We start from the raw sequence: 16,096 nt of genomic DNA on the forward strand, positions 1-16,096 counted from the left end.
CACAAAACAATTTGTTAAAATAAAAATTCAGCAAATTTTTCATTTTAGAAAAGTGTGTTTTTAAAAAATTTATTTTTTATTTTTTATTTTTTATATTTTCAACTAAATACAGTAATCGATAGTTGGTATAGTGATTCCTCAGAAATATCATCAGCAACACATAGGTACTATTTTGAGGATGCCACCACTGTATGAACTTGTGATAGTAATTACTAATTATAGCTAAGTTTGAGGAATACTTTTTTTTCTCAAAACGTGGTAGTTTTATGCTACGTTTTCTTCAAAAGAGAGAGAGAGAGAAACATAGAAAAGACGATAAAAGCAAAACCGTACCGGAACAAATGGGTCACAAAAATGTTCACCACGTTGTAGCTGTCGTAGTATACCATATTATACCTAATGGTATGTACCTATAGGAGTGTGAATAATGAAGTTACGAGATAAACATACGTTGGAACGTGTCGTTCCGTACACCTGTCAAATGAGTGTATAACTCTCAAGTACGTATTCGCGAGTTTATTAGTTCTCCTTTGTTGTTGTATATGGAATTCTATTATTTGTCGCCATAATATTACATTCATCATCGTATAGTAAAACTACGCAAAATTCATTGTGTACGTTTTGATTAATTTTATTAACGGACAATGTAAATTTTAAATAGAAAAATCACTTGTTTACATATACCTATAGGTAATGTATATACTTATAACATATTATAATCTATAGGTAGACAAATCATTCTATTTGTTCCTAAACAATTGTTTTTAAATCTTCGGAAAACAATGTATTCTCTGAATTATTTGAATTGCTAGGTAGTAAAAGTTATTGACGTTTAAATAATGTGCATTGATTAAAAAGTTTGATTATGTATTACATAACTAATGGTGTATAATTTTATTGCAATATTATGAATGTGTACAGACAGTATATAGTAACGTAATATTTGAAAATCATAAATTTAAATATTTAAATCGAACAGCCATATGTGACACGATTACGTTTTTAGTATGCTGTATTTAAGTCGATAAGATAAACAAATTATTTAAAAAGAGTTAGTGCAGCTGCAGGTCGAGTGTGTGGGTTCCTGGAGTGTGGAGTGGGTATGTACATTTATGCTGTGTTATTGAATTTGGAAGTTATGTATAATGATAAACTACTGCATCTCTCAAAAAAGGATTCTGATCGTTAAAAATCGTGTTTGAATTTTTTCAACCATTCTCATCATAGAGTTTTCATATAATAATATGTACTTATACAATAATAAAAACTAAGAATCAAAGAAACTAAGAAATATAAAAATTACATTTCAAACTATGCATTAATTAGTCACTATTTTAAATCAGTGTTCGCTGAAAAACAATTTTTTTGAAAGAAAACGTAGCTGGTACATTTTATAAATATTTTTACATGTTCACCAGACTTAAAGATTTAAGACTTCTATACCAGACTTTTATATTAAGGGATTAATTTTAATACACCCTTAAAGTATAATAATTATTTATTTAGGTATCATAATATCATAGAATCATAGAATAGTATAGAAAATGTATAATGATGCAACAAAATGGTAAGGCATAAAATATAATACTATTATAATTTTTAAGTACCCATTACATTTTTTAAGTTGTTAAAATGTTGCCATTAGTGAATTGGTTATTTATTAATAAAAAATATCGATTGTGTGTAAATTAACCTTGCTTACCTAATATTTAACATGCGAAAAGTATACAAATATACAATATACTCGTTGGAATATCAAGAAATTATAATAGATAGTACATATTACATAATATATTTAATTTTAAATTTAAATCGACCTTTTCTAAAAGTTAATTTGATACCTATAGATTGCTCTTTATATATCTTTAATAGTTGTTTTGAAGTTAAGAATTTTATAGTTTTATTTATTAATCATCAATATATGTACTGTTATACTTTTAATTTATATACCTACTATGGTAAAAATTATATGTAATAGGTACCTAAAGAAATTATTTTCATATTTTTTATTGCGTATATATTATTTAAAGTTCTGCAATATTATTAATTATACATTGGTATAAAACAATTTATTAATACATATCTTGTATAAGGTAAAAAATCGATTTCTATATATTTTTATCTATATGCTATTGAAATAATAATTAATGTATACAAAAACGTTAATTATGTTTAGAAAGAAAATTGTTTTTCGTAAATACTAACACTAAACATTGTTTTGTGTTGTTATGAGATGGTACTAATTATTGTAATACATTTAAGATCAACACAAATGTACCTAATCATTAGAACAAAATAAAAGTCCACTAACTAAAAGCAGGTAATAGTCATTTATAATTTACAACTGACAACGACATAGGTGACACATGGGTACATGCCAAATATTCCTAAGCTTTGCTCTCGATTATGGGTAGGTACTTACGTTGAGTATTTTTGTTGATGAAAGGCGTGGTATAAAAATTATTTTATATATTAATTGTTTTTTTGTTTTCGTTTGTTTGTGTCCAATAATATTATGTGTAGATATTAGAAGACGTAAAAATACATTAATAAAATAAGTACACAATAATACAATATCTGTGTTCTGAATAATATACTTGACTAAAATATATAATTTATGTATCGTGATACTTGTGTATAACATTTTGTTGTACGTTATTCAGTGTTATTAATTGATATAATAATTTAGATCAATTAAAACTGGCTATAAAAATATATTTTATTGCTAGGTAGATAATATACAGACATACGAATATCGTTTTCAAGTTTTAACTTTTGAATGTTTCACCTAATATTTGCTATATACTTTTTAATTAAATTATTAAGTTATTACATGTATAGGGTATTCGCATCGACTTAATGTAATCATTATGTTCATGAAAAGGACGTCCACAGTCATTTTGTACACAATATTGATTACTATTTTAATATTCATGAAGTGGATTGATTTTTATTTTTTGATACGGTGAACACATATTAAATGTAAATTTAATACCAACTATAAAATATATAACAAGTAGTTGTAATTGTAAAAACATTTATTGTAATATTATATAAGTACAAATAAACAAATATAGTTTGCAAGTTGGATTGTATTTTCTACATTTAATACAATAATAATGTTCTAATATTTTAGTTTTTTCAATTTTTAAAATAATGACTGAAACTTAGCTGAAGTCGATGTACATTATAAACTTCGAAAACGGATCGTATATTTAAAACTATATAAATTATCATAATAAAACTATACGAAACATTGAGTATTAATTATTATATTTTGAAAAGTGCCTATATTATTATCAAATAATAATAGTTGCTGATAAGACTCTACACATTGACTTGCTACCAAGTGAATGGTGAATAATATCAAATTATAATCCTGGTCACCGCAGGTCAATCTCCTATAAATATTTTATATGCCTATATGAGATATAATATCTAAAAACCAAAATATAATTTCCAGATAATTGACTGATTGCAATTTGACAGTAAATAAAATATTATGTTGTTTTAACTATAGGTACATATAAAACTAATAAAGCAACATCATCACTTTAAAAATCGTCTACTAAGCCAATTTAACTCTTGGGCTATTTTTTTACCATTTTAACTGTCTGTATTATGTATTGTTGATTTATTAAGTTAATTCAGCTACACACTAAGTGTTATCTTAATTGCCCAAAGCAAATAACATTTAGTTGTTCAGCCATTTCTGTAAAAGTTAATTACCTACAGATTTCTATACGCATGTGTATATTTATTGTGTGTAGATTTATTTTATTCTCTATTCACAAATTAATGTTGTTAATATTTGAAAAATTGCCTATTATGAATTTTCGACTGTTATAATAATATATACTTTATAGTAATTTGACACTTATTGCCATCTAAATGCTCATAATGCGTTCTTTACATTTCTTATACGTAGGTATTATCATGAGTATATTATAGAAACTTAACAATTTTGAATAAAAATATATAATAGCAAATTATAAAAAATAAAAATAAAAAATACATTAAAATCAGTTAGTACCTACTACCTATCAGTACCTAAAACGCTTTTAATTCTTGAGTTTTTAAATTTTAAAACATCAGAAAAAAATGTCATTCTATCGAATAACCAATTATAATAATGATTAATGGACAAGTGAAAAAGGATTCGCAATAACGTGGCTCATCCCAAAAATCTTGACCTAAGCAAAATTTCAAAAAATGAAAGCAAATGTGGTTATTTTAATGAAAAACGCAGGGCTTCATAATTTTTGTGTTACCTAGTGGATATTGAATAAATTAATGACTTTTCAAATGCCACTTTAAATGTCGTTCTTTATCAGTGACGTATTTTCGTTTTGACACATATTTAAATCGATTTGTGCGATGAAGTCGGTGAACGCTTTTACGCTTGTCAAATTATTATTATGATGTCCCTGAGCATGAAAGCAATATGATAATAATATTAACAACAACACATTTTCGATATTATGCGATGACGTTTTGTATAATATGTTTACAATTAATCTGTAAAATCTCGATAGTACCTACACATATCTCTATTACACTAAAGAGTTTTCAAAATATTTTAAAGTGTTTAAGATTGGAAAACAAAATAAAATACTAGGGTAGTCATTGAGTAGCTAGATTTAAATTCAATAATTGCTAGCGATAAATTATTCTAAGCGGAGATCATCTGTCCAGTGGCGCAAATAGGAAAAATGTTTAAGGGGGGCTCTAGCCCCAAAAATTTTTTTTTTTAAATTATAATTTATAGGTACTTTTAAGAATGGTATACTATTATAATTTGAGGGGGCTAAGCCCCCCAAGCCCCCCTCCCTATTTGCGCCACTGGATCTGTCGTATTTATTAATATTTTTTTATTCAGTACATTTAACTATTTTTTTTCCAATAATAACTAATCACATAGTTACCTATTATGTATATAATATAAATTCATATTGTATTAAACTAAGCTGTTATTAACTAATAAGTCAATACCGATGTACTGTATAATGATTTTAATAAGTTTAAAGTAACTACAATTACAAATAATATTTTTAAATTACAGAAAAATAGATAAAATTAGAATTTTTTTTTTTTGAATATTCATTTTGTCATGATTTGAAATTATCAAACGCTTAAAAAAAAACTTTGCCATTATATTTTCAATATTTTTAAATCGCTTTATGTATAACTCATGCGAAAGTTTGTGCTACATTTTTGAGTCTTAGATATTAAAATTATAAATCTTATGAATTTTAAACAATAAAATATATAATTTACGATCTAGAGACAACTTCGTCAAAATTCTAACTACAAACGGTCATGAATATTAATGTGGATTATACGATTAAATTTGTTTTTGAATTACAGTAACAAAAACTTATAAGGGTATTGCATTGTCAAGATTTTTGTCCAAACATGAAATATGAACGTTTGAAAAAAAAAAAATCGAAAATGGCATTCATTTGAAATTCATCAGTGCGTATCAGAACGGAGCCGTCAACTAAATGATATATGACTTATGTGATATCGATTTTAGCGAGGTTAGCGTATAGTAACATAGGTAATAAGCAGGGGCCTCCAGGTACGCTATGTGCCTATAATATGTATAGTAATCATTAAATATTATTCACGTTTAATTACCTGACTATAAATATACGATTCAGCTTTTATTAGTAGAGCTCGGATTTGTTTATTTTTTTGGTCAATCATACTGTATGTAAAGTAAGCACAAAATATGTTTCATGAATTTGTCAATAAAAATAAAAATTTGTTTGGAGCACATTTCAACACCTAACAGTTTTTAAAGCATATTTTACAATTTTAAGATCATATTTGGTCTTTTTATGTTGTCTTGCAACTAAAAACTTTATATACAATTTCAAGAAAATAATAATATAGACTTAATAAAATAATACAATTTTAACGAAGATGCCAATTTTGTAGAAGAAGAAAAGATAAATATAAAGTCTACCTACACAATTATATTATTTTATATCATATTATTTATTTTCTGAATTTTACTATATATTTTTGAGAAATTGTAATTTGTTAAACACTAATAAACAAAAATTGCTATGATATCTTTTATATTATTTTAAAACTATAACTAAAATCATAGTTTATTTTTTCAACGTGGTTTTGTCTGGTTTTGATGAGCATAATTTTACCTCATGGCTCATATCTATATATATTGGCCATTTTCGGTGCATAAACGCATGAACATATATCGTGATTTCTTAGTTCATATAAATCCTAAAATCCGAGCCGTAGACTCATAAGTTTTGTTTATTTATTTTTTTCGAGTTCATCATAATTATTGTTATTGGTTATTATGTTTTACAATTTAGGCTATTGGGAATTTAAATTGTTGTCATTAATTTAGTGTTAAAAACGGGGAAGAAGCAAAAAGAGGAGCACGTGGGCGTCGTCGGCCGTAAAATGTTGGCTTCATTGGGTGAAAATACTTCTTTTATCTAATCCGATTCGTTGTCTTGGCACGGCGTCAAGCATTCCGGTATAGCCCCGGCGCACTAGAGGTTTGCGTCACGAAGGTTGAAAAAAATAAAAACAGAAAAAAACCGAATGGAACTCTCTCGTGTGAGCCTAATTATATATTTTAATCTGACAAATGGTTTTTAAAATATCGTGCTTAACGGGTTATAACGGGCCGCGAGTACGTATATAATTAATTTTTTCATATATATGTATATTTTTTACAGAGAGCTTGGATGTTGTTGAATTTGAAATTTTTTTTAAATAACACTCTCCAATTAATTATAATTAGGTTAATTTGCAATATTCGAAAATTTTTAGTGCAATCAATCAAGTTATTGTCTCGATAATACAATTTTACAAAGTTTGTATTCGTAATTGTACAGTCTTACCATAATACACATATATGCAAGTTTCTTATAACGTTTATACACCCAAATGTTGGTGTTTTTTTGTGGGTGTGGTATTGTAGTTGTTTTTAATTTTGTTTTTTTAATATGTATATATTTATTATAAATTTAATTTTAATTCCAGAGTTTAAATAGTCGAATATTACTTATTAGAGATTATCCATTTAACTACAAACATAAATATTCATTGTCTTCAGTATTGAATAAAATAATTATGTCATATTATATTCATATAATCGGACCTTAGCTAATATGTAATATCATAAAACGTGATCTGTGACAGATTCAGACGATTCAGTGTTCACAGTTTAAAGCAAAACTGCAATTATATAAAATATTATAATATATAATATTACATGCCATATTATATTAGGTAGGTACTGACATTATGATAATGCATTCTTATTTTGATATTTTTAGTTTCGAGACATTTTGTAATTCACTGCATATTTCAATTTTTTAAGAGTTACATAATATCATAAATATTTTCCAACTAATTTTGAAGCATAAATGCTGCGTGTATAGGCCCGTGCATAAGTGCATTACTACAATAGGTTTAGCTAATGTTATTAATTATACTTATGGTCTACGGGCACATACATTGACTTTATCCTATACTTGTTTAATATTATAGACTATTTGATTGCATTTATCGAACATATTATAAGCATTTCTTATTATATACATGCGCGTACAATATATTCTGATTTTCAGCCGTGTTTTATAGTGCATAAAATATTTAAATCCGAGCTTTAAGCTAATGCTTATTCAGGTGATAATCACTCACGTCATTGCCGACCTCAGGCATTTGTCCGACCGAATGGATTTTTGCGTTGACGAACGTCGCCCAGACGCCGGTCGAACCCTTCCACTGGAAGCACACGTGGTGCCACTGTCCTCTGGTCAGTTGAATGCTCTCCGAGGCCACCAGACGGTTTTTGATTGTCACTCTCATAGTTTCTTTGGGATGAACGTGCATCCGCCACAATACCAACGACTCTTTTTTGTTTCCTGAAGGTAGAAAATTAGAACTAGGTAGGTAGTAATTACACGGTTGACGATATTGACCACATCCAGAATCAAATTCCAAAATATCGAAATCAATCTTATAGGAGTATTTCAGGTGTTGGGATACTAAATTTGATTGGGTTTAGGACTTTTAAAGGGTATATTTGGTATACGTATGATTTACCTGTAAGGCGGATTATAGTTTGCGTGTGTGTAAAATTCAATATTTTTACCCATGTGCAGATCGTAAACTCCGTAAGATTGAATGATAAATCTTCAAATTGCAAGTACTGAAATAAGAATACCATAAATATTAATACATATTAATATATACATTTATGTCAATTGTTTTTTTTGAAAATATTCGTGTATTATAAGATAACACGGATATACAGTGAGTTCTGCTTAATGTGATCACTGCTTTATAGAATGAACCGTTTATTGGAATCAAAAATGAAAATCCCAAATCAAATATTATATTGAAAAAAATATGGTTTATGGAATCAACTGGTTAATAGAATCAAAATGGCCTGAACCAATGTGATCACATTAAGTGGTACTCACTGTAATTATTACAATATGTATTATACATTTATACGTTATTATGCACAATATTGCACATGTAGATGTAGGTAAATGCATTTTAAACGAACGACATAATAGTTAATAAAAATATTTTATTATTCCAAACACTTCTCTTGTCACTAACACAATGTCCAGTCTGTTATAATATGACAAATGTATATAATAAATAATAGTACTATATTGCACAACTTTATCTATGGTACCCATTTAGTTATACTTAACGAATCGATTCATTTTCTGGATTTATGCTTCAGTTACGTATGTGTTCACACTTTACTTATTTTCGTTGTGGTAATTGCCATGTTGTTTGTAAAATGAAAATTCTTTGGCGTATCTATGTTTTGCCCCATATCAAATTGAATGTTACAACAAAACATAAGACTTCAAAATCACAAGTACTAGAGTGGTGCAAAAATGAACTACCTAGTTACTATACGAAATGTAGAGCATAATAAAGGGTGTTCATGCATTAGATGGAAGGTCAAAAATTCAGAATATTAATAACATATTATATTATCATCAAATATAAAACTACATAATATAAACTAACATATAAATAAATTATAACTCAAATTTAATACATTTAATTTCAGCATGATTTTTTTATAATAATTGATAGTTATTTTTATACGTTAAAAGCCTTTAATACTCGGATGTATTAGCGTGTGAAAATCGTTTTGTTTTTTAATATTAATTTACCGATGGTAAAAATAACTCGTATGTGAATTCAGACGATTCAGTAAACATTATAATACTAACACTTGACATATAATATTGTACTAAAAGACGTTTGACGTTATAAATAAATGTTTGTAAATATATTTTGTTTATAAATATAGGTCGGTTTATATTAAAAAAAAAACTAAAAATCATGTACTACAGATATTTAAACATTTTTATTATAAACTAGGTGGCTTCGCACCCTGCAGCTCATTCTACTCACCATCTGCAGCCTAAACATTTCCAATGCCTTCGGATTTTTTTTTTTATCTAAAATGCTTTTTATGTTAAAATAGTCATAACAGTTATTATAAATAATTATAATTTTTTTCGCATTATCTAGCAATAATTATAATTTTTTTATTATTTAATATGATCATCGTATAATACCTATAATATGTGTTACACTGTTATACATTATTATAAAATTTTGTATACCAGAAAATCGTATCATAAATATTGTTTGTACTTTATAAGTTTTGTATCCAACAATTCACAAATAATTAAATTATCAGTTTAATATATTTTGTATTAACTATAATTTATACTCCTCTTTCAAACATACAATGATTTCTACAGAATGTAAATATCATATGAATTTAATTATATGACTTTTCTTGGCCAAGAAAAGAGGGGCTTTTGTAAAGATTTGAATCCGAGCCCATAATTTGAGGTTACGGTGATTTAGAGCGTAATAAAAATTCGTATAAAAATTTCATATGGAACTATATGCAAAGAGCTGCAATTGCACTTGCTGATTGAGCGCCAAGCTACAAAATAATTTAGCATTTCAAAGTCGACAATAATTATACAAGAAAACAAAATGCCATAAACTTAAATAATTATTATATTAGCATATCTGGGTAGCATGGAGGTGTTCTATGTGTTAATTATACCATCCAAACACAGTTTGATTAATTCGTTGTATTTTTAACAAATATAATATTTCTCCTAAAACTTATGTCGAAATTTTATTCAAATTATATTGTATTTTTGTAATTTATTTGTACGTTTTAAATCAATTAACTTGAATTTACTTTCAGGCCTATTTATTTGTGTTATCGAAATATTCAGTAAATAAAGGCCATCATTATATATTTTTGAAATGTTTGATTTCTCGCCAAGTTATACATTAGGTCTTGGGACGTAAACAATAAATATAATATACAAAACATATGTTACTCTTCAATATTATACAAAAAAATGTACAAATGTACAACACCTATCAAATCATCCAAGTTATAGGTACCTATTATATTTTCCTGGATTTAATTTTTAAGTTATTTTCAATTTGTCTCGAAAGCTCTCGTTTAATTTTCTAAATAATATATAGACCTTGTCAAGTAAGAATCTGCCGTATAAGGAATTAAAAAATTGAGAACATGTATAAATAACCGTAAATATGAGTTAATTTTCAATGTTTAGAATCTACTCTGTGGTTGAGAAAAAAGTAACTATTTTAAATGATGTAATAATAATACGATTACGATATTATAATGCAATAATTTATTGTGGCGTAATAGAATCTATATTATACTATTGCTATATTATATTATTATTGTATTTGTCCAAAGTACTCATAATATCTTAAAACATTTTGAGCGTTACAAAATAACCGTGTGTACGGTTTGGGAACTTAAAGTAAAAATAAAAATAAATAAATAATAAGAAGGCAAAAAAATATCGATGAAAAAAAATAACCCCTTGCTTATAATAATATATTTTATAAAGTCAACCGGACATCCGGCAGACCGGATGAATCGTGTTCCGCAGGCTCACTTGGATCGTGTTGTTTGGTGTCATCTCGATCTTGGACGCTGTCAGGTCCAACAGACGATCAGACGAGACGGTGGCGATGACAAAGTACACGAGTATGAACTTCAGCACCATAATGACATCTCTTGGCTGGCCAATTCGTATATTACTATGATATGACATTTGTTCGGCTCTCGCGGACCGGTCGTACGCGTTGTCGGAGCACACACTATCCAGAAGTCCGGTCGGCAGCGGCCTCGACGGGCTCACGTCCCGCACCCGTCGCCGTTATGAAACGCATAATATAATGCACATTATATTATTATTATTAAATAATAACGTTTTCGGTATTGGCATTATAACAGTCACTATCACTATTATTGTTATTACGATTTCCTCACCGCCGCGCCAACCTGTACCACCTACCAATACCGCTGCCGCGGTGGCGTATCTGATCGCCAGTGCCCCGACAGAAGTGAAAGCGTTCGCGTGAGTTTTGATTTTTTTTTTTCATATTTTTTTTCTCTCCTCTGCTCGTAAGCATAATATTATCCATAGGTAGGTGCGTGTATTATAATATATTGTCACCGCGACCGAACGTCGTGTACAGTACGTATATATTGTATATAGGTACGCCCAGCGGTGCGCCTTTCTCGGAGGATTATTATAATACGCTAGTTACTAGCTATACATTATAATACATGACGTTATTATTATTATTATTATCATCATCGTTGTCATCGTACGAGGCGTGCGTGCCACATGTTCGGTGTATAGTCGTGTAGGTACTTGCGGGTTGCAGCCGTTTTCTTATTTTTTCCGAAAAACGAAATCCGCAAACCGCATCGCGTATTGTTTGGGAGGTTTTTTTTCAAACAGTTACTATATTATTGTCACTAATTGTATAGCTATTATCGTGTTGACTGTATAGAACGGTTTTTCACGTGGTGTTGTAAACCGTAGACCATGCTAAAATTGTTGTAAACATAATATATTATTAAGTGTATTATGCATAATATAATGAATAAAACAATATAATATACCTACGTCCTACATGCACACTGACTGTACGCATAGGTACAGTAGGCAGTGGTAGCCGGTAGGTCTATATGACGATAGCAGCACACAGATACAAAAAATAAAAGTTAATGTTATTTTTGGCGGTAATTACTAATTAATGTGTATTTACAATAAGAACTCGAATATTCGGTTGTAACCATTTACCTTTAAAAAAAAAAGTTTAAAAAAACTTGGCGATTTTCCTCCACTAAGAAGTTACCAATATAATAAATATATTTTTAAGTCTTATTATTATAGCTAAAAAACTATAACTAATATACACATAGTGGATCCGCAACCAGAATTAAATCGGAAACCGATAAAACGTGTAGTGCGATCCTGGCCTTACTTCCTTTTATATTACGGTACCTTCACAACACTAAAACACTGGTGCCGGTTAAAATATCGGTTAAATATTTTAATCTATTTGGAGGAAAATGGACATAATTTTAGTTCAAAAAATGTTTAGAAGAAAATAAAAACTAATCTTTTTTGTGAAGGAAAATGGACAGCTGAGGAAAAGGGTACCTATATCATTTTCGGAGGAAGATAACCAAGTCCACTTGACTCTTCGTTGATATTATAATTTGCATTTATTTGGTATTGGAACAACATGTTAATTTCTTATGACTCATATTATAGTATTGTTACAGCTGCGCTGTAATAAAATCTAACTACAGTATTAAATCTATATATATCTAGTGTACCTACTACTTATATATTTATATATATAAAAATCTCATGTCACGAGTTTGTCCGGGATAAACTCCGAAACTACTGGACCGATCTTGATGAAATATTTACACTGTGTGTAATTTTGTCCAACTTAAAAGATAGACTAATTTAAAAAGGGAGAGGACCAACCCCGAGAGTTGCTCAAACGAGAATTCTGAGATTTCCGATGGAAATTTTTGTTTATAAATGGCCTTGTTGCCTTGGGTTTTTTTAGCTATTATAATAATAATAATAAACATTTTGCTTTACTTTTTAAATATAAATTATAGTATAATATTTAACTATAAAAATGTGAAATGAAAATCTCTGTACAGGCTAAACTCTGGAACTACTTATCAGATCTTCTTAATTTTTTTTTTAAACGAAAGAGTATTTCACGGAGCAAGTTAATCGGGCATGTTTGTTGATTTGTATTATTATCTTTTGTCAGTATACATACATATAATATATACAAGAAGATCTGATAAGTAGTTCCAGAGTTCAGTCTGTATATAGTTATAGTCTGTGTATTTATATAGTTAGATATATATAGGGCCAACTGCACTTGTATGCATTTGCATATTTTTATTGGTTGGTCAAAAAAATAGCTAGTTTATATCAAAATTTGTTTTATAATCTAACGATGCTGTATACGAAATTTTATTTCACATATTTTCACATATTATGGTATTTATGCATTTTTAGGGCATATTTTAGCATTTAGTATATTTTTGAAGTATATTTAAGATCTTAAAAACTCGGGAATTACAAAATATTAATTTGTTTCACTCATATACCTTATTATTGGTATTTCAGCTCATTTATGAAAAAAGGTAATATAATCGCTAATTATTAGTGTCAACAATTATATGTCCGTAGATCGGTGACAGTATCGCATAGAGATAAATATAATATTATATTTTATCACACCTATTACAGTCGTCAGTTGCTCTTTATACTCGTGCGGTGCGTTATTAAATCGACCGTTTTAAAATGCCGAAAGTGAGAACTTTCAACACTAGTCGTATCAATTTTAATTTTTTAATATTTTTTAACATCACATATTTTTGTTAATCATTATTCATTGGCAATAAATAATAATATTGTATTATAGTATAAATTGTAGAATACATAAAAAAATAAATCATTTAATCATCTGTTTACAATAACATTTTTTTTTAGAGCTTATTTTAAGGGCATATTTTGGTAATTTTTAGGGCATAACTGCATACATATTTTATAGATTTTTAGGGCATATAATTGTTGGCCCTAGATATATATATATATAAAAATTAATGTTTGTGGGTATATTAGACCTCTGGGAAGAAGATATGCTAATTTACAAAGGGCTAAATTTGTTTTTTTTTTCATCGGATTTTGGTTAGGATTAGGTTAGGATAGGATTTTATATAAATTGATTTTATTAATCGACAAACTTGGTATAACTTTGATACTTTAGAGTTAAATCATACACTTACGTACAAACAGCACGGGATCCGCGATCTACCGCAGGTAGATTGCCCACCTGATAATGTACTGCTGCGAATCAGAATTTTTATTCCGGGCAACAGAAAAGTGAAGATAAATGTTGAACACCATACACCGAATATTAAATAATGAATTAAACAAAGTTTGAGTCATATAGAGTTGATACATTCAACGGGAAACCAAGTACACAGGATCAGCTAGTATATATATATATATATATATATATGTATATATTATATACTATAGGGTGTACACTGTAAAAGTAAGATATTTAAATGAGCTCTAATGCCTTTATTCTACACTCTACAATATTAAAACAATATATTTATACACTTACCATTATTTAGTATGTTATGAATTTTAATTTTTACCAGAACATGTGAAACTATTAAATCTTTGAGAGTTTTTCGAGTGATACTCAGTATTTAGTTGATTGTTGGAGTATTATACACGAACTGTTTCCAGAAGATTATAATACAATTTATATAATGTAAAAACATTGAAATGTTTACCACATAATATAATTTTTATACATAACCACTATAGAGTTGAAATTCAGAACCGTTGATGACCTTTTCAAAGATATTGGTGTGCTCAGTGCTCCATTATATTGATAAAATGGTTATAGGTACATACGATCGATATATTCCGTTTTTTTGTCCTGTCGATTTCCTATTTACGGTCATTTCATTCCCTCGTTTAGTTTTATATGTATGTATAATGATAATGTATGTACCTATAATGTATGTATGTATGTATGTATGTATGTATGTATGTATGTATGTATGTATGTATGTATGGATCTATCTATGTATGTATATATGCATGTATGTATTCATGCATGTATATAAGCCATTGGTGATAGTTGAAGGTCTTCGGATAAAATAAAAAAAAAAAAAATCAATGTAAGCTAAATAGTATTAATTTAATTATAATGTGTCGTTCGAAGTTGTAGTCCGTTGTGGTGTTCGTCATGGATAACAGTGATTCGGAAAAAAAAAAGAAAATTGTGAGTAAAACAGAAATAACAATTATTGCGCTCAAATTTTCCCATATCATAGAATCAATGATTACATTTTACATAATAAAATTGTTGATATACGTGCGATTAGGAATTACGAACGGCGAATGGTATAGGCAAATTTATGTACACATTCATTTTAATTTTCTACATCATATTCTGTAAATGTAATTTAGTTAATATATTTTGTAAACTCCATACACATATGCTGACAATTAATCAAAATTGTTTTGACTTACATTGCGGTTTGAGTTGGTTTTTTTTATAGCTCGTTGTAAAGTTATAAATCATATAGTATGTTATATATAAACTATAATAGTTTGTTATTATGTTCTTTTATGTTTATACCAAAAGCTACCTTTTTGTTTTTATTTTTATTTTTTAAATTGTATTATGTAAATAGTGTAAGTAAATTATATAGAGTTTACTCCTATACCTAATAGATGTAGTCATACATTTGTTTAAGTATTGATCAATTTATTGGTTAGTATTAATTATGAATTTATCGTTGTTTATGTAGGTAATATTTACGCTATATGTACTATGAATCATGCGGTAGTCTTTTTTTCAGTCTTCATAAAAAATCTTTGTATTTTATGAAATATTATGTTTATGTTGTTTACTAATTAAAACAACTCTTGAAAAAAAAATTAAACGCTATTTCATTTAGGATTTATTTATGGTGAATTAAGAATCGATTTTGTTTTAAACAAATAGATATACATCTTCCATTGCAATATACATACAATATTGTTAACAGTGTTAAAAAAAACATGTTTTTTTTTTAAACATTTAAATTTGTTTAGCGACTTGTTTTTGGCCTAAATTCCATTGAATTTGGTGT

At 27.8% G+C, this 16,096-nt stretch overlaps 2 protein-coding genes across 2 annotated transcripts in view; one reads left to right on the plus strand and one right to left on the minus strand.

The window, feature by feature from the left end:
• Window positions 1–11,495, minus strand: part of LOC100573224 — a 16,224-nt gene extending 4,729 nt beyond the window's left edge. The window contains exons 1-3 of the mRNA XM_003241331.4: window positions 10,995–11,495; window positions 8,095–8,200; window positions 7,690–7,913 (exon numbers count right to left, since the gene is read on the minus strand). Of these exons, the coding sequence (XP_003241379.1) occupies window positions 7,690–7,913; window positions 8,095–8,200; window positions 10,995–11,153 (489 nt within the window). The 5' untranslated portion in view covers window positions 11,154–11,495. The remainder of the gene's footprint in view (window positions 1–7,689; window positions 7,914–8,094; window positions 8,201–10,994) is intronic.
• A 3,653-nt stretch (window positions 11,496–15,148) lies between these two features.
• The window catches only part of LOC103307814 (carcinine transporter), a 28,819-nt gene continuing 27,871 nt past the window's right edge, over window positions 15,149–16,096 (plus strand). The window contains exon 1 of the mRNA XM_008180141.3: window positions 15,149–15,240. Coding sequence (XP_008178363.1) covers window positions 15,205–15,240 — 36 coding nt within the window. The 5' untranslated portion in view covers window positions 15,149–15,204. The remainder of the gene's footprint in view (window positions 15,241–16,096) is intronic.

Source organism: Acyrthosiphon pisum, chromosome X (assembly GCF_005508785.2).
Source record: "Acyrthosiphon pisum isolate AL4f chromosome X, pea_aphid_22Mar2018_4r6ur, whole genome shotgun sequence".
NCBI classification, from domain to species: Eukaryota; Metazoa; Arthropoda; class Insecta; order Hemiptera; family Aphididae; genus Acyrthosiphon; species Acyrthosiphon pisum.